This window comes from Phoxinus phoxinus (assembly GCF_949152265.1).
Source record: "Phoxinus phoxinus genome assembly, chromosome: 13".
Lineage (NCBI taxonomy): Eukaryota > Metazoa > Chordata > Actinopteri > Cypriniformes > Leuciscidae > Phoxinus > Phoxinus phoxinus.
The window spans coordinates 20799438-20819090 of record NC_136888.1 but is presented as its reverse complement, the minus strand read 5'-3'; the positions used below and the strand labels follow the sequence as shown (position 1 = coordinate 20819090).

Here is a 19653-nt window from a genome sequence, read left to right as displayed (position 1 = left end):
TAGGCAACTCATATTTTACTACTAGGAAACTTGTAATTCCTACTAGGCAACTCATATTTCCTAGTAGGAAATCTGATTGGAGAGGGAGTTCATGTCCAATTTTATGAGCAAAGACAAAATTATATTAGTTTCCTACTAGGAAGTAGGAAACTCTAATTTTCCCACTAGGAAACTCGTATTTTCCTACTAGGAAATCCGAGTTTATAACTGGGAAATCTGATTTAAGAGGTTGTTCATGTCTAATTTTATAAGCAAATGCAATAGAATAGAATAATTTCCAACTACGAAACTCGTATTTTCCTACTAGATCTTGTTGGAAATCTGAGTTTCCAACTGGGAATTCTGATTTGAGAGAAAAAATTATTATACCGGTAATTGAATTTCTCTAGAAAACTGGTATTTTACTACCAGGAAACTTGTATTTTACTACTAGGAAACTCGTATTTTCATACTAGGAAACTTGTATTTTCCTACCAGGAAACTCGTATTTTCTTACTAGGAAACACGTATTTTCCTATTAGAAAATCTGAGTTTCCAACTGGGAAATCTGATTTGAGAGAGAGTTGCTATCCAATTTCATGAGCAAAGACATTTTTTTAAATTAATTTCCTACTAGGAAGCTTGTATTTTCCTACTAGGAAATCTGAGTTTCCAACTAGGAAATCTGAGTTTCCAACTAGAAAATCTGAGTTTCCTACTAGAAAATCTGAGTTTCCAACTGGGAAATCTGATTTGAGAGGGAGTTCATGTCCAATTTCATGAGCAAATGCAATAGAATATAATAATTTCCTACTATGAAAGTAAGCATTACAGCTGTTGAGTTTTTATACAGCACCTTAATCATATTAATGAATGGCAAGCCGACCCCCATGAACTAATACCAACCACAGAAATGGCCACTCCAGGCGAAAGGACAGCATCTAGTAAAAGGACAGCAGCAGGGGAACTTAAGCCTTGAGCACCATCTATAATGTGTAATAGTCTTCTAACATTATCTGTAGTAAGTCTAGACTTTATAAACCCTGTCTGGTTACTATGAACCAGTTCTGTCATATGGCCTTGAAGCCACCGGACCAGTAATTTAGCGGTAATCTTTAAATCTGCATTTAAAAGCAAAAGAGGCCTGTAGCTGGAGCACTCAACTGGATCCTTTCCTTTTTTAAGAAGCAGTGAAATTATGAAGATTCACATTAAGAGACATCATATTTTTCTGTATGCACTGTTTATTGGCTTAGCAATAAAACTCACGTCATAAAGCATCATTTACAGATAAACAGAAACAAAAAATGACAAACTCTCCTCTCACTGAGACTCATTTATGAAAATAGCAGAATGAATGTCTACATTTTGTAAACCCATTCTGTGATAAAACTGCCACATTCAATCAACGTCACAATTAAAGAATGGTTTCACAAATCGCTTCTGCATGTTAAATACATCTTCAATGCAAAATGTCACAATAAAATATACCCCCTCATGACTTGAATATACAGAAAGTACAGTTAGACGTGTTCAACCAAACCTTCCACCCACCGCAAACAATCTCAAATTGACATATACAAACGCTCTTTTCAGTGTACTGACAATAAGTTGGCTTAAACCTGTAGCAGAGAACTGCACAGTTCAATTTGTCAACTTAACACAGATCCCAGGTCAGTGCTAATATTGTAAGCATGATCTGAAACGGGTTTTTGTGTATGCTTTCTCAGTTGAAAATTTCCTGTTTGGTTTTTCCTTCTTAATTTTTGCTTTATTCATTTATAACAGTTTGTCTCCTATCCGACCCCTGAGTAACATGGTACCCCCTCTTCCACAGCTTCAGACAACTTTCTGTCTGCTACAATAGCAGCTTTTTACTGGTCCATGGTAGCCCTAGCAGCCTTTTTCAACAAAGGAGGTGGAGGAGGGCCAGTGGGTGGGCAGTAGTCATGGCAACAGTCAGGGTCATTACTTTGTATTTTCCAGCATGGTTTGGCATCTTGGGCAGAGGCAGTCTGGCTCATCTGCTGTGTATCGCCGACATCTCGGACAGCGCGAGAGAGAGGTGGGCATCGCGGCTACGCTGTATGAACTCTCTTCACGGATCATTCCCCCTACAGGACACACAGATGAGCAGATCAATACCCAATTACTTTGGAGTTCCGTAATATTTTAGGAATTTTCTTAATTATCTGTTTCCGAAGTAAAGGCAAGTTTAGTTTAACTGCTTCTAAATTAAAACCAAATGTTGCCAATTCTGTCTAAACCTGTGGTTCTCAACTTTCATGATTTTAATGCCCAGCATAGTCCAACACAACATTCAAAGCACCTACCCAATATAAGGCAATTTATAAATATAATTAATTTTAATAAGACCTTGTGTTGGAAAATGTATGATAGAGAATGAAATGTTTACTTGAAAAGAATGGCAAAGAAGGTGTTTTAAGAAGATGTATACTTTTGTTAATTCTTTAATCAGTTTAACTTAGTTCCTGCCTTTGCTTTGGAAGAATATGCTTATGTTGCAATAAAGAAATTATGTAATGACCTGCACGCTCAAGAAAGGGTATAAGAGTATTTTAAAACAGCAAGGAAACTAATGTGCAGAAAACGTGCATGCTCAGACATAACGTAATGTACATTCTGTATCTATATGCATACCAGGTGATCAGATCAGTTTAGACTTAAAAAACGTTTATCACAACATCATCATAAAAATACGATTAGCTTAGATGATTATAACCAATCACCAGATTAGTATAACTAATAACAGTGGAGAAAACTTTTGTAACATTGTATGACAAACCACTGGTCTAAACTAACTGCTACAAAAAGGGGTAGTAATCAGTAGGTGGTGTTAATTTTTGTGATAGAAACACTGCGTAATTTATATCAGAAGAAAAGCATCTCACCTTCCAGGTTGATGAGGAAGTTTCCTGTGCTTGTGACAGAATCCAATGGCAAATCCCGCGGGAGAGAGTTTGTCAGAGTCGTGCGTGAGGCCATCATGAGCTCGGTCAGCTGAGAGCAGGTGGAAGTGGGCTCCTCTTGAAGAGACTGGCAGAAAAGGGTGGGGGAAAAACAACTTATAAAATTTAGTCGCAAGCACATGAAGCACAAATTATTATCTATTTAAAGTTTTCCTATTTAAAGATGTCAAAGTATCTATTATCTCTATTCATACCAATACAAATGTTTGTTATTAAGTGCAATAAATATTTAAATTTTGAATAAATGGCTGTCAATGCGACAGAATCTCTTTACGCAGGTGTTCTGATTTCTTTTCACTGTGAAGAAAACTCCCCATCCAATAAGATTTGTGCTTTCCATCTTTGTGAAAATAGGGTGTCAGAATCGGAAAGTTGTGTATGGGGATACCAGGGCATTTCTGCATTTATATTTTGAAATTACATGTAAGTGCCACATACTGTCAGAAAAAGAATTTGCATGTTCATTCAGCCTGCCTGCCATTTGTTATGATTCGGTCTAAACCAGGGGTATCAAACTCAGTTCATGGGAGGGCCACTGCCCTGCAGAATTTAGTGCCAACCAGCTCTAAAACAGCTGCCAAGAAGTTTCTAGTAATCCTGAAGACATTGATTAGCTCGTTCAAGTGGGTTGGAGCTCAACTCTGAAGGACAGTGGCCCTTCAGGAACCGAGTTTGACACTCCTGCTCTAAACAGACAAATCGCAAACAAAAATCGGAATGAATTTCTGTGCCGAACATTTTTGTTGTTGTGAACAGGCTTTAAAATCCATGTACCTCCATGATTTCAAAGAACAGGCCGGGTTCAATGGCAATGATGAGGTCATACTCGGCAGCGTTACGTCCCGGAATAGACGACAGGAAGGAATCTCTGATAGCACATGCACCCTCTACTGCCTCCTCCAGTCCTGGCTTCCGCCACACTGAATCGGTCTTAATCCAGCCGCTACGAAACAAAGTGTCCCCCTCTACAGACAAAGAGAGAGGTGAGAAGCATTACAGTGAAGTAGCCAGTCTGTAGCCGTACAGAATCAGTTGCACGAAAATTGGGTGAGTACCATCATGTCCAGGAGAGTGCAGGTACACCTCCTCAGCGAGGTGAGGGAGGACAGGAGCGATAGAGCGACTCACTCCATCCAGAATCTCTTCTAGAACCGTTTGACACGACCTCCGACCAAGGGAGTCCTCAGGGTCACAATAAAGCCTGAGAGAGAGAGACAGTGAGTGGGACGTTTAGCTACGGAGCATAAAAAATAGCTTAATTTTTGAACAGAAAGTTACATAATTGAATGAGTGGTTACCGATCTTTAATGATGCTGAAATAGAAGTTGGATAATTCTCTAGTGATGAAGGATTGCAGCAGGCGGATGACGCGGCTGCTGTCAAACTCATTGTAGGCATCAGTTACCTACAGCACACACAAACACGTGTCACATGACCGACAGCAGTGCACAGCTGGTTTACAAACATTGTAACCTGTTAACATTTAGACTCACCTTCATGCTGAACTCTCTGAGCAGGTGTAGCATGTACTGATCTATGTAGTGCATTTGTTTAGTGTCCACAGCCTGGGAACGAGGATCAAAACCCTGGAGATTCCCCAAGAGAAACTTCAGTGTGTTCCTCAGCTGGGGACAGAGAATAGCAGGTTAATGAGAGGTCATTAGATCATAAACACTTTGATCTATACTTACTGTTCATACATTTGTGGTCAGTAAGATGTTTTAGAAAAATGTATTTTAAACTTACAAAGGCTGCATTTGTTTTAGATTAAAACACAGTAAAAACATACTATTGTGAAACTCTACAATTTAAAATGACTCTTCTATTTGAATATAGTTAAAGTCATAGTTATAGTAGCCATTACTCCAGTCTTCAGTGTCACATGATCCTTCAGAAATCATTCAAATATGCTGATTTGGTGCTCAAGAAACATTTCTTATTATTAACAATATTGAACAGTTGTGCTGCTTAATATTTTTGTGTAAACTGTGAAATGTTTTCTTTGATCAACAAAAAGATATAAAAGAACAGTGTTTTGAAAGAAATCTTTTGTAACATTATAAATGTCTTTACTTACTATAACTTTTGATCAATTTATGCATCCTTGCTGAATAAAATTATTCATTTAAAAAATAAATCTTACAGACCTTACTAAAACTTTAGAACATTAGCGTATATCTAATTCAAAATTAGCATTGACTGGCAGCAAATTACTGCAACAATTTATCTATTATCTATGTCATGATATGTGCCAGACCTTGTTGATGCTGTCTTTGGCAGCGTTCAGTGTGTTCGGTCCGATCTGAACCTCAGAAAACACGTTCGCCTCTGCAACCCACCATCTCAAAACATCAGCACCATATGGAGGACAGACAGACAGGTCCTGAGAGAGAGAGATTGATGTTTGAAAACACTGACTGGATGACGTAATTTAATTCTAGCATTGGTTGATCGTATCTCACCTTCCCTCCATTAATAACGACATCTGGGTCAACCACGTTGCCTATAGACTTAGACATTTTTTCTCCTCTCTCACTCACAGCAAATCCATGGACCACTAAAGCTCTGAAACACACAGCATATTTTTTAACATATGTATTTGTCACATTCACATGCAAAGTTCTATCTTGAAACTATAAATGGCGCAGGCTGTCCTTAACTCAATCTGTTAGCAATCACATTGTTCTCTAAATGGCGCAGCTGATTGGTTTCTGTTGCATCAGCAGCCAATGAGCTTGCTTGCATTCAAATACTGGTCAGTGTTTGTTGTAGCAGCTTTCAGAAACCCTCCACCCTCCCCAGCTCCACCTGGAATACATGCTATTTGTGCTGAAGCTAGGCTTGTGCCGATAGACGATAGTCAGAGTTATCTCTGATGGCAGAAGCCTTTGACGATATCAACACGATAATTCGCTCATTTTCCCATTAATGTATTAAATTATTATTAATATTATTATAAAGCTAGTATTATTATTAAATTAATATTAGGAACTACAATTAATTTGCCTTGCCTAAATTCATAACGACATTACCACATAGCCTAACACTTGCGACATCACCGACACGCACGTATGAGGACTCCTCTAAAATATATATTTTTTAAACAGACTAAAAAACTACGTCCCACATCAAAATTAAATTGCAAGGTGATCCATTCGCAAATTGTCAAGAGTGTTTGTTTTAACAGACGCATCATTCTTATACAGATCCAAGATGAAACGGCATCTTTGTTCATCAGTATTTTGTTTCCATAGCACATTAAAAAATTGAATGCCACTAATAACACTAAAAACAATACAATTACAAAATAGTAATAATAATAATATCACTAAAATGATATAGGCCTAATAACACTTTAGTTCACGAGCATAGCACAACTCTGCCATCTTTGAAAATCAAAAGCAGCTTCAAACACTTGTTTAACAAGAAATATTCTTCTAATTAAAGGATAATTCTTGCCAAACCTATGCTATTTTTGTTCATCTACCCGAACATTCTTGTAAAAGCATAATTAGAATGGAAACTCCACTTTTAAGTTTGACCGTATTTTCGTTTTCAGTCAAAATGCCCTTTGAATGGGAGTGCTAGAGACACTACAATGATGGCATCAAAATCGCTATTTTTAAAACTCTAAGGAGGCTCGAAACAACATGAAGCTTGAAGTATCACCAGGGGCTCTACACATGAACTCGAGCATTGACAACATTGCTTGTGTACACAAAGTTTGCTAAAAAGAAAGGTTTAATAAAAAATGCAAAAATTATTAGGATCTTTTTTTACCTCACTATATCGGGAAATAACCTAATTTTGCCTATTAATAAACACTCCACCTTTGCTAGCAAAATAGAAAAAGATTCTCATATATAAAACGAAGAAATAAAACAAGCAAATTAACGAGTAAATAAATCAAATAAGCCCCGCCCCCTCACAATAATATCGCGTATCGCCGATCTCAAAGGCTGACGATAGGACGATATGAAAATGGAGCATATCACCCAACATTAGCTGAAGCAGTAAATGCTCACAGCAGTGTGCCTGTGTATGTATTGGTAGTAGCAAGTATTTGTACTACCTCTGCAACAGCAGCAGCAATAAATACATTAACATTGCCATATCCATTACAATGCTAAACTCTTTTGTGACGATAGAAATGCATTTTTATTACTCACTTGTAAGGGGCTTTATTTCGTACAGCTACACTCGTGAGGAGCGATGACTGAAACCAACCGCCGATTTGATCTTTCCCCTCCACACAGGAGTCTGCACGCGGGTCTGATTCTGAAAGAAAGAGTGAGAGAGAAGTGACATAACACTACAAAGCATACCAAAGGACCCCAGACAAGCAATCAACAATATACTTATTGATTGCTTAAATAACCAGAAATACATGTATTGATAAGGAGCACTTTGATGACTCACCCTGTAGTACAGCGGCCCATGAGACACCGCTGTCAAACCAGATATCCAGGACATCTTCACCCCGCACATAATCAGATAGTGCACCTGCTTTACTCTGACAAAACAAACAAACAATTTATAACTTTCATTTTGCACTAAAGAGTATTTGTAGCATAAACATACACTACCATTCAAAAGTTTGGGGTCAGTAAAATAAAATAAAACAATTATAATAATAAGTAGAAATTACACATTAAATTGATCAAAGTAATAGTAGTAATAATAGACATTTAAAAATGTTTTTTTTTTTTTGAAGAATGCAAAAAAATATTTATCACCGTTTCCATGTAAAAATCAGTTTTCATCATTGATAATAATAAGAAATGTTTCTTGTGTTGCAAATCAGCATATTCGAATGATTTCTGAAGGGTCATGTGACGCTGAAAACTGGAGTAGGGCTGCTGAAAATTCAGCTTTGCCATCACAGGAATAATTTAATTACATTTTTAAATATATTATTTTACAATATTACTGTTTCAATATTATGAATATCAAATAAATGCAGACTTTGTGAGCATTAGAGACTAAAAACACACAAAAAAACACAATCCTACCGACCCCAAACTTTTGAATGAAAATTTAGGAAAAAAGTACCTTCTGAAGAACCTCTGGAGTCAGAAATGTCTCCACTGGCTCCGCCCACCAGCTGTCGCTTCCTTTCTCAGAGAAAACTTTAGCGATGTGTGTAACTGAATGTCTGAGAAAGAAAGAGGGAATTCTTAAACTTGTAGTTTATATGCATTTCTTGACTATGTCTATGACAGTGTAAGTATATACTTGTTTAAGAGTGGCTCTCCAGTCTCTTTATGGTAGAACACTGGGATGGGGACGCCCCAGCTCCTCTGCCGAGATATACACCAGTATGTTCTTCTGTCCAACATCGCCAACAAACTGGACCTAGCCGATTCGGGTATCACACGCACCTTCTGCAGGGCATCCTATGCAAACACACTCAGTTTATTTTCTGCAGAAAAACCTACTAGGAAGTCTGTTTAATTTCTAATACTTCCAACAAAAGTAACTAAGAATGTATTCTGCATTCAAATAAATGCAGAATGTGCACTCACAAAAACATGTCCCGTTCAAGAAAAAGAACACGCGTTAAGTAACTTTTTATTTGACCATTTATTTGTTTGAGCTGTTTGCACATATTACACACACACACACACACACGTGTGTGTGTGTGTGTGTGTGTGTGTGTGTGTGTGTGTGTGTGTGTGTGTAAAATATACGCTCACTTCTCTCACTTACAAATAAAAAAAAGTTACTTTTTTAACACAATTAATACTATTTTAGGAGGATCAGGAAATGATTTGCATTGTCACATTATTTCCATGACAATTTTTATATATAATTTCAAAGAGCTTTACTTGTATGCAGAACATGTCCCAGACATATTTTGATGGGTTTCATCCAGCTGATGCTGCAGGCTGTATTTGCTCACCTTAGCTTTGTCTTTGAGGCTGCCTGTGTTGATAAACCACTGTTTACTGGCTCTGGTAATGACTGGCTGTTTGGTCCTCCAGTCATACGGGTAACTGTGGACACAGTCCTCCTCCTTCACAACTGCACCCACTGCCTGCAACATTGAGATTACTGCCCACACACACAACATTAGTTACTAACATGCATTTTCTTTTATCATATACACATATATATATTCTCTCTTTCCTCCATCTCTCTCACCTGTGGCATTGCCTTCAGTCATTACAGATTTATTCTGCAGTTCAGCCCCAGCAAGTTCTGTAAACCTGCCCTCTTCATCCACCATGCACTCCTAGAGAGAGATAGAGAGAGACAGCTAGTTTAAAATCAACAACAACCCAAGATTCTTACTATTCCAGCATATACTGTACAGGTATGGGTGACGTACTACTGGCAGATTAAAGTGCGTTGCAACACTGTAGTCCTCCATGCCATGAGCAGGAGCAGTGTGGACCAATCCAGTTCCCTTAGTCAAGGTCACATGATTAGCCGGCAACAAAGGCACTTCTTTTGAAGGAATTGTGGGATGCTGACAAACTCCACCTTCAAGATCTGACCCTGGAGATGAGTGAAAGAGGCAGACAAATGCTTAGGCCAGTTCAGAAGGCATAATTGTGGCCAATAACAGTGGATCTACCTGCAAACGTAGCCAAACTCTCCAGATTTGTCCCCAGTATAGAGGAGAGGTTGTTCATGCGCTCTGTGGCCACTAGGAGTAGCTGCTCATTATCAGCTCGCCTCACTACAGAGTACCTGAGAAGAGGAAAAGCATGTGATCATGAACATCTCCATGAAATCATATGTTCATCCCACAGATTCATAGCTCTATGACTTACTGTAATTTGGGCATGTAACACACTGCCTGATTGGCTGGAATAGTCCATGGCTGGGTCGTCCATATCAGAACAGACACACGACCCCAACTTTCTAAATCACAGACGAAGATACTGACATCAGAAATAGCAGCGTAACTTTAACTCTGTGTATGGGACCTGTATAAAGCACATGGCACAGGTATAGACAGCATATACACACCGGCTATCAAAGCGAGTTTGGCTGGCAGGGTGAGCAGGGGGAAAGTGATGTACAGAGCACGGCTCACGTGTTCTGGATTATACTCCAGCTCCGCTTCTGCAAGCGCAGTCCTTTACAGAGGCAGATACAGCAGAACAATATACCATATACTGACATTAACATATCAAACCTCAAAATCAAAGCTTTCTGTTAAGCTTTATTAAAGGTCTTTATGTAAGGAGCTTCTACTACCTGGATGATGGTGACCAGAACACAGGCTTATAGTCCTGATAAATTAAACCCTGTACACAAAGATAGGAAAAGAAGGGGAAAGTGAGAATCTTTTCAATGGCATGAGGGTGAGTACACAAACAAGTTTGGGGTCAGTACTTTTTTTTGGTTTTAAGAAATGAATACTTTCAGCCTGCAAGGATTAACTTTTTATCATTTGACGTTTGATCATTAAAGTCAGAATGATCAAAAGTTAATGTTATCATTAAATAAAAATGTAAAAAAAAAATTGTTTTGAAATACTGTATTGCATGTGTGGTCATGAAAGCTTATCAATTTGTATGCGTTTTTAAGCATTGCAGTTTAAAAACAAGTGTTTTTAAACTGTTGAAGCGCAATAAGCAGCGAAAGAAAACTCATTTCGGTATATGTGCGCTGTTCATGAAGCCGCTACTCATAGAGCCTGTGAGAACTGAACGGAGTTATTTTTGTTGCCTTATTGGGCTTGAACAGGTCAAATACACACACGTATGTCTCAAAATGCCTGTCTTTGCAAGTATCCACAATCATTTATGTCTTAAGTGAACGTAAAAAGTTCAGTGTATCTGTATATTAGATCAGTGCATTCGGTCTTAAAGTGACAGCAGCCTAATAAACCTGTCACTAATGTTATTCAGCCACAACAAAAGACAGGGAAAAATAACTCACTGCTCTTGACTGAATCACTTTTGTAACTTTAATAAGAATTAATTTATATTTAATTTACACAGTGAAGACTATGCAGTGTTTTTTGTACATTTAATTACTTTATACACCATGTAGTATTTCTTATTTAATGCTTGAAGTTTTTCAGGTAGGTCCATTTCATGTTTATTTGTTCTATTGGTGTTTTGGCCTATTACTTGCAATTCATTTCTTTGTTCTTATTTTATCACTGACTGTTTACTTTCTTCAGTAAGCTTGTAAGTTTTTTTTTTACTTAGTTAGGAGGATAGTATTATAAAAAGTATATATAGTAGATCATAAAAACCTTATTTAAAGCTAGCAATAATATCTATATTGTGATATCGTTATCGTGAAATAAAATTAGTCATATCGTCATATAAGATTTTGGTCACATCGCCCAGCCACCCATAATTGCAGAATTTATTATAAAGGATTTATCCGTGCACATCTTTTTTTTTTCATTCATGTGTCCTCGTAACCTTTAATCAAAGATTAAATAACTTCTCCTCCCTCTTGCAGCGACATCTATTCTCTTCTCTGATGACGTGTTTACTAGCGTGAGGGCGAGACAACCTGTCACTCACATGAGATCACAGCAAAAGCAAACCACAACCATCCAACGATCCAATCAATACCCACCCAATGGACAAAATCAAGACCCAATCAAGTGTTGCTTGTACAAAAAGCCTTTTCACAAGAATATATGTTACAATAAGGAAAGAAAAGACTACTGCAACCTCAGTTTTATGCCAACTTTAGTTTAATAGAAAACTTTATAAATTTAGTTTTAAATTGTATAAATATTTCACAATTTTTTTTTTTTTATCGAGTAAATGCAGCCAGACTTCTTTAAAAAATATTTGAAACATTTTGCTCTTAACTCTTAATCTTAAATTTAACTAAACGTCTGAATGGTAGTGTAGATAATGTGAAATCCTCACATATGGAATGAAATCAAACATGTCAAACTGTGTTGTACAGAAAGACCTTCTCTCACCTTGTTGTGCATCTCCAGGAAGACTTTCAGCTGGGCCGCTTCATATTTCCCATCAAAAGTGTAATAACAATTGTCCCAGTCAGCCATCACGCCCCAGCGCTGGAATGCAGCACGCTGCCGAGAGATGGCCCTCTCTGCAAACTCCCGTGCTGAACGGAGAGACACAAAGGCAGTTTTTGATTAAGCAGAATAAGCTTTTAATATTAAAACAAATGACTTTTTTCGCCAGAACATTCATTATATGTGACTTCCTGACCTTTCTGTCTGATCTGTAGAGGAGTCATCCCACTGGTTTCCAGGTCTCCCAGTGCTTTGAGCTCAATGGGCAGTCCATGGCAGTCCCAGCCGGGAACATAGTGCACCAGCCTGCCTTTCAGCACCTCGAAACGGTTCCGGATGTCTTTGAGGATCTGCAGGAGAGATCAAACGAAGATGCTGATGGCATATTATGAAGCTCATGAGAGCGTATCTCCATTCATATAGGTTTAGGGATATTATTGTATGATGTCTTTGAAGGACAAGTGAAGGATGTAGATCCAGGAACAACTACTTGTGTGACTCGTGAGTGACTATGAACTGACAGGAGGTAACTTACCTTATTGAGAGCGTGCCCAACATGTGGGTCCCCGTTGGCATACGGTGGTCCATCATGAAGGCAGTACACCTTCTTAGCCTTTTTCTCTCTCTGCCATGTGTACAGCTGGTCAAATCCACATTTCTGTAGAACAACACAGCAAAGTTCAAACACCATCACAAGACAACCCAGAGTTGTGGCTTTAAGGACGTGCAACAGATACTGTCACCTTAATTCAGGGTGATTTAGGAACGTAACAAAACAGAACCGCTCAGTTTTAACAGCATGTGACAGGTCCTGGATCTGACACTCTTACCTGCTGAATCTGGATCTCTCGCTCCAGGAGGTTTGGCCCGTTCACTTTCATGGGGAAGTCAGTGCGGGGCAGCAACACAGTGTCCCGGTACCGGCCAGGTGCGTCTCTGGAGCACAGACAGCGGAGTCCCCATCGAGCCACACCGCCGAAACCTACTGCCGAACGCCGAACCAGCAGCATGAGGGACTCTGACAGGTGAATTTCCGACCAGGGTGAGAGTTTGTTATGGGATGTGACCTCCTCCTCCGCATGGGCGGCACTCGATCTCAACCGGAATGATAGAAACGACGGAACTACGGAAGCCAGCAAGAGACATTCTCTTAACCATACACATAAAACGAAAACGCCTTTTCATGTTGTGACTCCGGATTTGAACCGGAAGAGGGCGATGTAGGGTCGCTATGAGAGCGGAGCTTGAGCTAATGCTATCTAACCTAATGCTATTAAAACCGATTAAAACCTAATGCTATGTAACGTAGCATAGCATTAGGTTTTGTCAGAGCCATTGAGACTCTATGGCTCTGGGTTTTGTGGCCCATTACATACAGTAGAATAAATTATTACAGTGAAGCTCACACTCGAGAGGAAAAAAAACAAGGTTTTATTCAGAGTCATGTTCGATACACACATTTTAACACGATTTTTTATGTAAATAATTATTAATGAATAATTGAGTAAACCCTCCTGGAAACCCATACCGTAGCTCGAACAGTAGAGGTTCGATTCCCGGGAAATTTATAGTAACGTTAGGCTATTATGAACTGATAATTTGTTTTATACTTTTTCAATTTCAATGAGTTGCTTTGAATACGCATCTGCCAAATTCATAAAGGTGTGTAAAAACCAAGTTCCTTAATTCAGTACATTATGCTCATTTTGAGGTAGCTTTACTAACAATAGAAATGCTCTTATACGTAATTAAAGATTTGTCAGGGAAAAGACGTGTAGTCTACACCACAACCTGGGGCCAGTTGCATAAACAGCTATTAAACTGTATCTTATGAATATATTAATTCCGTGATCCGTAGTTAGCTAAATATATATGTGCAAAATATGTTTAAACAAAACACTACAGTTTTTGTTATTCACATGTAGTGTAGTAAATTCTCCTCCCCCTTTTGGATATCTCATCTCACCTGCAGCTAAATCTATTATGGGGCATCTCCTATCTCGTCATGTGTTTTTGACGTCACTTTGACAATAAAAGTGTCTGGCCTGCCCCCTCACTGCATGAGCACAGACCCTTGGTCCAGCAGTAAACTTCTCTGGAAGAAGACAACACAGGCACAAAAATGAATAAAATTTGGATATTGTGCTTTGCGGTGCTGATCATAACCATACCATTTTCAACTCAGGTAGGCATATGATTTATTTTCCCCATTTATTTGTATTCGTTTTTTAGAAGAGGATGGAAGGATTTGTTCAATTGTTTACTGTGTTCGTAAGCATCTATATAATTAATTACAATAATGATAGCAAAGTGCATCTACAAGTATAGCTCCGAAAACAGGTTATCACTTCTCAAGTCACAAACTTATGAGCACTTTTTTCTGACTTTCTTCATGTTTGGTTTAGGATCAGAAGTCCAACAGTGGCTCAGGAGGCAGCACGCCCACTTATCCTTCCACAAATTCCAGTGCTGTAGGATTGGGTCCTGTGCCCACCACACTGTACATGCTGATCCCAGCAGCCACCCTGGGCTTCATCCACAGTAGATCCTAATGGATGAAGAGTCTCCGCCATAGATGACCAAACTGAGACAGTGGCGAAATGGACAGCGTTCACCCAAAGAGCAAATATTTCCACAATTCATAAAGACATAACGCACAACAGCTCATTTTAAAATGGATTTTTAACTAATGAAAATGAATACACCTGCTGCCTGCAACCCCACACAGAGGGTCCTTCAACTGAACCTCACCCTTGGGCTCTTTGTCATGTTTTGTCACTGTTTTAGGGAGGACTCATGGCAACTTCTCTTGGAAGAGTTTGTTTCTCCTATGCTCAGTATGTGATTGAGGTCAAAATAACTCTTAAATCAGTAATGCATTTAAAATAACAGCCCAATTTCCATTTCTATAATGATATTGTGTACTACAAATTTTACTATATGAATGTGATCAATGTAATCCATCTTAGAATGTGTCTGTACTGAATGCACAATTAAAGTGGATGATTGTATATGTCTTGTATGTCATCTTTTATTCAATTTGGCATTAATGTGTATTCTCTTCACACAGAGTATTAGTAATACTTTAGATTCTAGAACGTAGAGTAGAAAAAAGGAGTATAGATCGAAATGTATTAGAGAATTAAGTGTATTTGACATTTTGAAAGCACAACTTTTATTTTGAGATCTCCTCAGCCAGAGGATATGATCCTCCTCCAAAAACTGGTGGGCAGGTGTTAAACACGTCAAACCGAAATCTATGTGTGAATAAAACTCCCCTCCTGTCGCGCATCCCTGAACACAGACTCTGCCCCACAGAAACGGTCTCTGGAAGAAGAAGGCATAAAAATGAACAAAATATTGATATTGTGCCTTGGGATACTGATTATAAACTTATCTTTTTCAACTCAGCAGGTAGGCAATATGATTTGTTCATCTCTTGCATTAGAAGTTTTTCTAGCATTTTTCCCATCTTTCTTATTTATCTTTGATCATTTTGTTAATTCATTTTCAATAACCTTTGATACATTTGGTAATGATTTGTTGTATGTACATGCAAAATGTAGATTATAGGTGTCACCACTTCTCTTTATAATGTAGAAGCAGAAGCTTGGGTCTTTTGCTGGAGTGGATTTACTTTTTACTATACTTAGATGTGTCTGTTAATTCAACAAGTGTCAAGAATATTGGTTAAAAATATATCAACAACAACAATAATAATAATAGGCCTACCATACAAAGTGCATTTTCAAGCAGTTACTCCAAATAAACATTAGCATACACTGTTACAAAAAAAGGGACGGGATACTGATAAAAATAATTTTGTGGTGAAGTAAATACTACAGAAAAATGTAATTTACATGAAAAAGTTAGTTCAGGCAATAATAAAATAAAAAACTTAATACATTCTATATTAGTACTCAATTCAAGCGTGTAGAAATGAAAGCGTAAATATCAACGTAAAATTTCTCAACTTTTCTGATACTGGTGTTCTCCCATCATGCACTGGGCCTTGATTAATTCATTAGGTTGATTTTCACTGTTTTCCAGCTGTATTTACACTGTTTTATCATTGTTTATGTTGTTAGGATTAGTAACTTGCCATTTTGTGACATTTGGAGTTCATTTTCTCTCAATTCAAACACAAAAACGATCCATCAAATGTTACCGTCATTGTGTATTTTGTACTGAGGTCTCTGCCTTCACGTATCGCGTAAATTTTGAAAAGTATGGTGTCTCACACAATATATACTGTATTATTTATATTGTATTAGATGTGTCTAAGTAAATACTTAAAGTGTGGTTAAATTCAATGTTAAATTTTTTTGAGTAAAATGTAGCCTATTGCAAAGGAAACTTTAACTAAATAGATATCTACCTTACAAGTCAAGTTAAAATTAGCCTACTTATTTTCTTTGTTACTTTCACTAAACTTAGTTAAGTAGTTTACTTATTCCATCTGTGATATTTACTTAAAAAATATGCGTGTGAAATTTACTTAAAAAATATTTGTGCAAAAACTTTCCAAAGAAAAATGAAGTAATTTTTAATTATTGTTTTTTTCAGTGGAATTAACATCAAAATTAAAACAAAATTATTGTTAAATATAGCAAAATCAACCTGACTAAACTTGGTTACAGCAACAAACAAGCAGAAATGGTTCTTTAAGTTAACAACTGCACATTTTTACTTTTAACAGTGTATTAAAGTAATGTACGATAATCTGCTCGCATATTCTGACTTTTCTATCATATTGGTGTAGGTCAGCACTTCAAACACCACCAGTAAACCAGATGATAGTCCTGCTACGGCCAGCGCCACAGGATTGGGTCCGTGGCCCACCGTGCTGTGCCTGCTGATCCCATCCATTCTGGCCTTCATCCACAGTAGATCCTAAACTGGCTGGAGAATGTTGAGATGACCGAGATAAACACACAGTCACATGAAGAGCCAACTTTTCCACAATTCGTGAATATAGAAGACACACAGAAGAGAGAAAGATGCCACAACAACTTGTAATTGATTTTTATTTTATTTTTACTGGGAATTTAAAGGAAATTTGCCATTGCATATGTACCGAGGGCCCTCCAAACCCCAACAAAACCACACAGTTGGGCTCTCAGTTGTGTTTTGTCCCCATCCAGTCATGTTTTAGATAGGGCACACTTCTCTTGTAATCTGACCACTGTAATGCATTTCCTCCACAATGTTTTTGTAATGATTGTGATGAGCTATTAATTGTAATAATTAAGAATGTGTCTATATGCACAATTAAAGTGGATGATTGTATATGTTTGCGTGTCATCTTTTATCCAAATTCATATTAGTGTTTGTTTAAAAAAAAAAATGCTATAATCAGAGTTTTATTCATGCATTTCGATTCCAGTATTACACTGATATTTTATCATTCTTTTAACACTGAAAAAATAGTCAGTTTGATCATGGCTTTGAAACAGACTGTCCCTTTTTGGGCCAACCAAGAAGGGGCAAGTGCGCATTATTTCAGTTTTAACTCTGAAAAGGCAGGTTACAAAACCCCCTTAGTTCCTATACTGTACTTCTCTCTTTCTCCATCCAGATTGAAGCATACGGTATTACTCTTCCATTTTCTTGTAGCACTTTTATAGCGATTTTAAACGTTTCTGTTACTGTATTTAAGAGAATAAAGTCACTTTTGAAATGCTGATGTCTTTTTGCCACTGACGTAATGGCATACAGCAAGTGAGAACTCACCCGAAACTCAAGCAGGGAACTTGGCTCATGTATTTTAGAAGTGTCTAAAACAGCCTATCAATGGACATAGACGCACTCAAGATGTTTGGTCAATAAAAGTGAGTATTTATTCAATTACAGTTTCAATTACCTTGTGCCATTTCAATTAAAGACTGTATTGTTCCTCACAACGATCCCATAGGGGCCAAAGGGATGGTGAACAGAATGACTAAGCTGTGTTGAATATTTACAGTTAACATCATACATATGTGCTGCTCATAAACAAGAGAGAATGTGGGATAATTTGCAGTGTATTGACCCCTGATTTGGTCATGTAGAGTATTGAAACAAACAACAGCTATAGAGCCTTTAACATGATTCTAGTGTTGATATGGTTATGCGTTCAAGGAAAACAATCTTTTCAAAAACACTAAAGTCAGATCACCACGTTCTGAAACGCTATTGATGAGGAATCAGAACAATAGGGGTATTTTGTCCCTGAGGTGAGAGCACAAGCAGCTAAACATCCTGTACTCAACAGATCGAGATGACATGAATGAGAGCGTCTGTCTGTCTCTCTGATATCTTTCAGTCTGTTGTCTAAACATTAAGGTGGAACACTGTTTGTGTTGATTGAAGCTATCAATAATGGCCCTTTATTCGGCCATAAGACTGACAGCTATTCGTAAACTTAGGCACTTGTCTGTTCAGCCACGTCTTCTTTTGCTTCTGTATCGCAGTATTACTGAGCCAGTCCTTATGTATGGTGCCATTTGTTTTTTTCATATGCTTACAGTCACCAACAAGAACAAATTCTTAAAGATAACTAATTTAGCAAGCAAAATTATTGGTATCCCTACCCCCAATTTATCAGATAGTGTCTCGACATTTACGTTGCGAAAGGCACAAAAAATCTTAAATGACTCAGAACACCCACTTCACAAGTATTTTATTCTTCTGCCCTCTGGCCGCAGGTATAGGATGCCGATGTGTAGAAAGGCCAAGTTTAGCAAGAGTTTTGTTCCTGTATCTATACGAGCTCTAAATACATAAGAAATCGGCCATTGATACGTCAGGTATGCTCTCTTGTTTTTTTGGTATATGTTTATATAGTCATGTTCTCAATGTGCTATGTGTGTTTGTATTATGTACGCATCTATGGTGGAAACAAATTTCCTCTCGAGGACAAATAAAAATCTATCTATCTATCTATCTATTCAAGCCAGATTGTCATTACACCAGTTCTGCTGTTGGCTCCTTTGACTACCTCACGAGACCCCCTGCCACATCGGCCCTATATAGGTCACCTCATATTGCCCTATAGTCCATCTTATTTCTTTTCTTGCAGAAATTTCCTCTTTCTCTTTTTGTATATACCAATCAAAATATCTGACAAAAGGTGAAAAGTTATATGGTTGATCTGTGGTTAGAGTAATTGGAAACAGAAACCCACCCATTGCCAGATCATTAAAAACGCTCAGGCGGTGTGTGGCTATACAAAAACCCACAGCAATGGCTCATATCACCTACAGACATTCTTACAATCAGAGAACGTCTCAGTTAAGGTCTGTTTACACCAAGCATGATAACTGATAACTAAAACTATAAAGTTTCTCACGAGTGCCTTTACCTATTTAATCTTTAAGCTAATAAGGAAGCGTATTTGGCTTGCTGTCCACAGTAGAGGGGCTCCAGGAAGCAGCTTCAACTCATGCTTAGATATACCCGCCAGTGGGACTACCAATGCTTGGATGATGAGTATGGTAGCAAGATGCCTAAATTATGTTGGTGGAGTTGGGGAGGTGGAGGCATGGCAAAGCAGCTGATGCCAGAGCAAGGTTTATATGCTCCGGCAGTTAATTGAAGGATTAGATGGGTTCACTCCTACCGAAATTACGCTGTGAACTTCACTATAATCACTCTGATTTTAGGAGAGCTGAAATGATAACGACACAGAGGAGCGATATCATTGGAATCACTTTCATAACATCTTTTTTTGAT

The 19653-nt window shown here is 37.9% G+C and overlaps 1 protein-coding gene and 2 long non-coding RNA genes across 3 annotated transcripts; 2 read left to right on the top strand and 1 right to left on the bottom strand.

Moving 5' to 3' along the window:
* Nucleotides 1-1210: 1210 nt before the first annotated feature.
* iars2 (isoleucyl-tRNA synthetase 2, mitochondrial) lies at nucleotides 1211-13091 on the bottom strand. The gene is made up of 23 exons (XM_079633877.1): nucleotides 12771-13091; nucleotides 12476-12598; nucleotides 12137-12290; nucleotides 11881-12029; nucleotides 10179-10228; nucleotides 9948-10057; nucleotides 9749-9839; nucleotides 9550-9665; nucleotides 9301-9470; nucleotides 9114-9204; nucleotides 8872-9023; nucleotides 8205-8365; nucleotides 8022-8124; nucleotides 7389-7482; nucleotides 7139-7247; nucleotides 5432-5534; nucleotides 5227-5352; nucleotides 4463-4594; nucleotides 4268-4374; nucleotides 4025-4170; nucleotides 3744-3934; nucleotides 2892-3036; nucleotides 1211-2093 (listed from the first exon to the last, which is right to left on the bottom strand). The coding sequence occupies exons 1-23, from the start codon at nucleotides 12948-12950 to the stop codon at nucleotides 1948-1950; spliced, it is 2949 nt and encodes a 982-aa protein (XP_079490003.1). The 5' UTR covers nucleotides 12951-13091; the 3' UTR covers nucleotides 1211-1947.
* An 821-nt stretch (nucleotides 13092-13912) lies between these two features.
* Nucleotides 13913-14951, top strand: LOC307008818. The gene is made up of 2 exons (XR_013799906.1): nucleotides 13913-14125; nucleotides 14346-14951. It is a non-coding gene; the product is annotated as an uncharacterized lncRNA (long non-coding RNA).
* Nucleotides 14952-15171: 220 nt separating this feature from the next.
* Nucleotides 15172-17229, top strand: LOC307008819. Its single transcript, XR_013799907.1, has 2 exons — nucleotides 15172-15354; nucleotides 16703-17229. It is a non-coding gene; the product is annotated as an uncharacterized lncRNA (long non-coding RNA).
* The last annotated feature ends 2424 nt before the right edge of the window (nucleotides 17230-19653 follow it).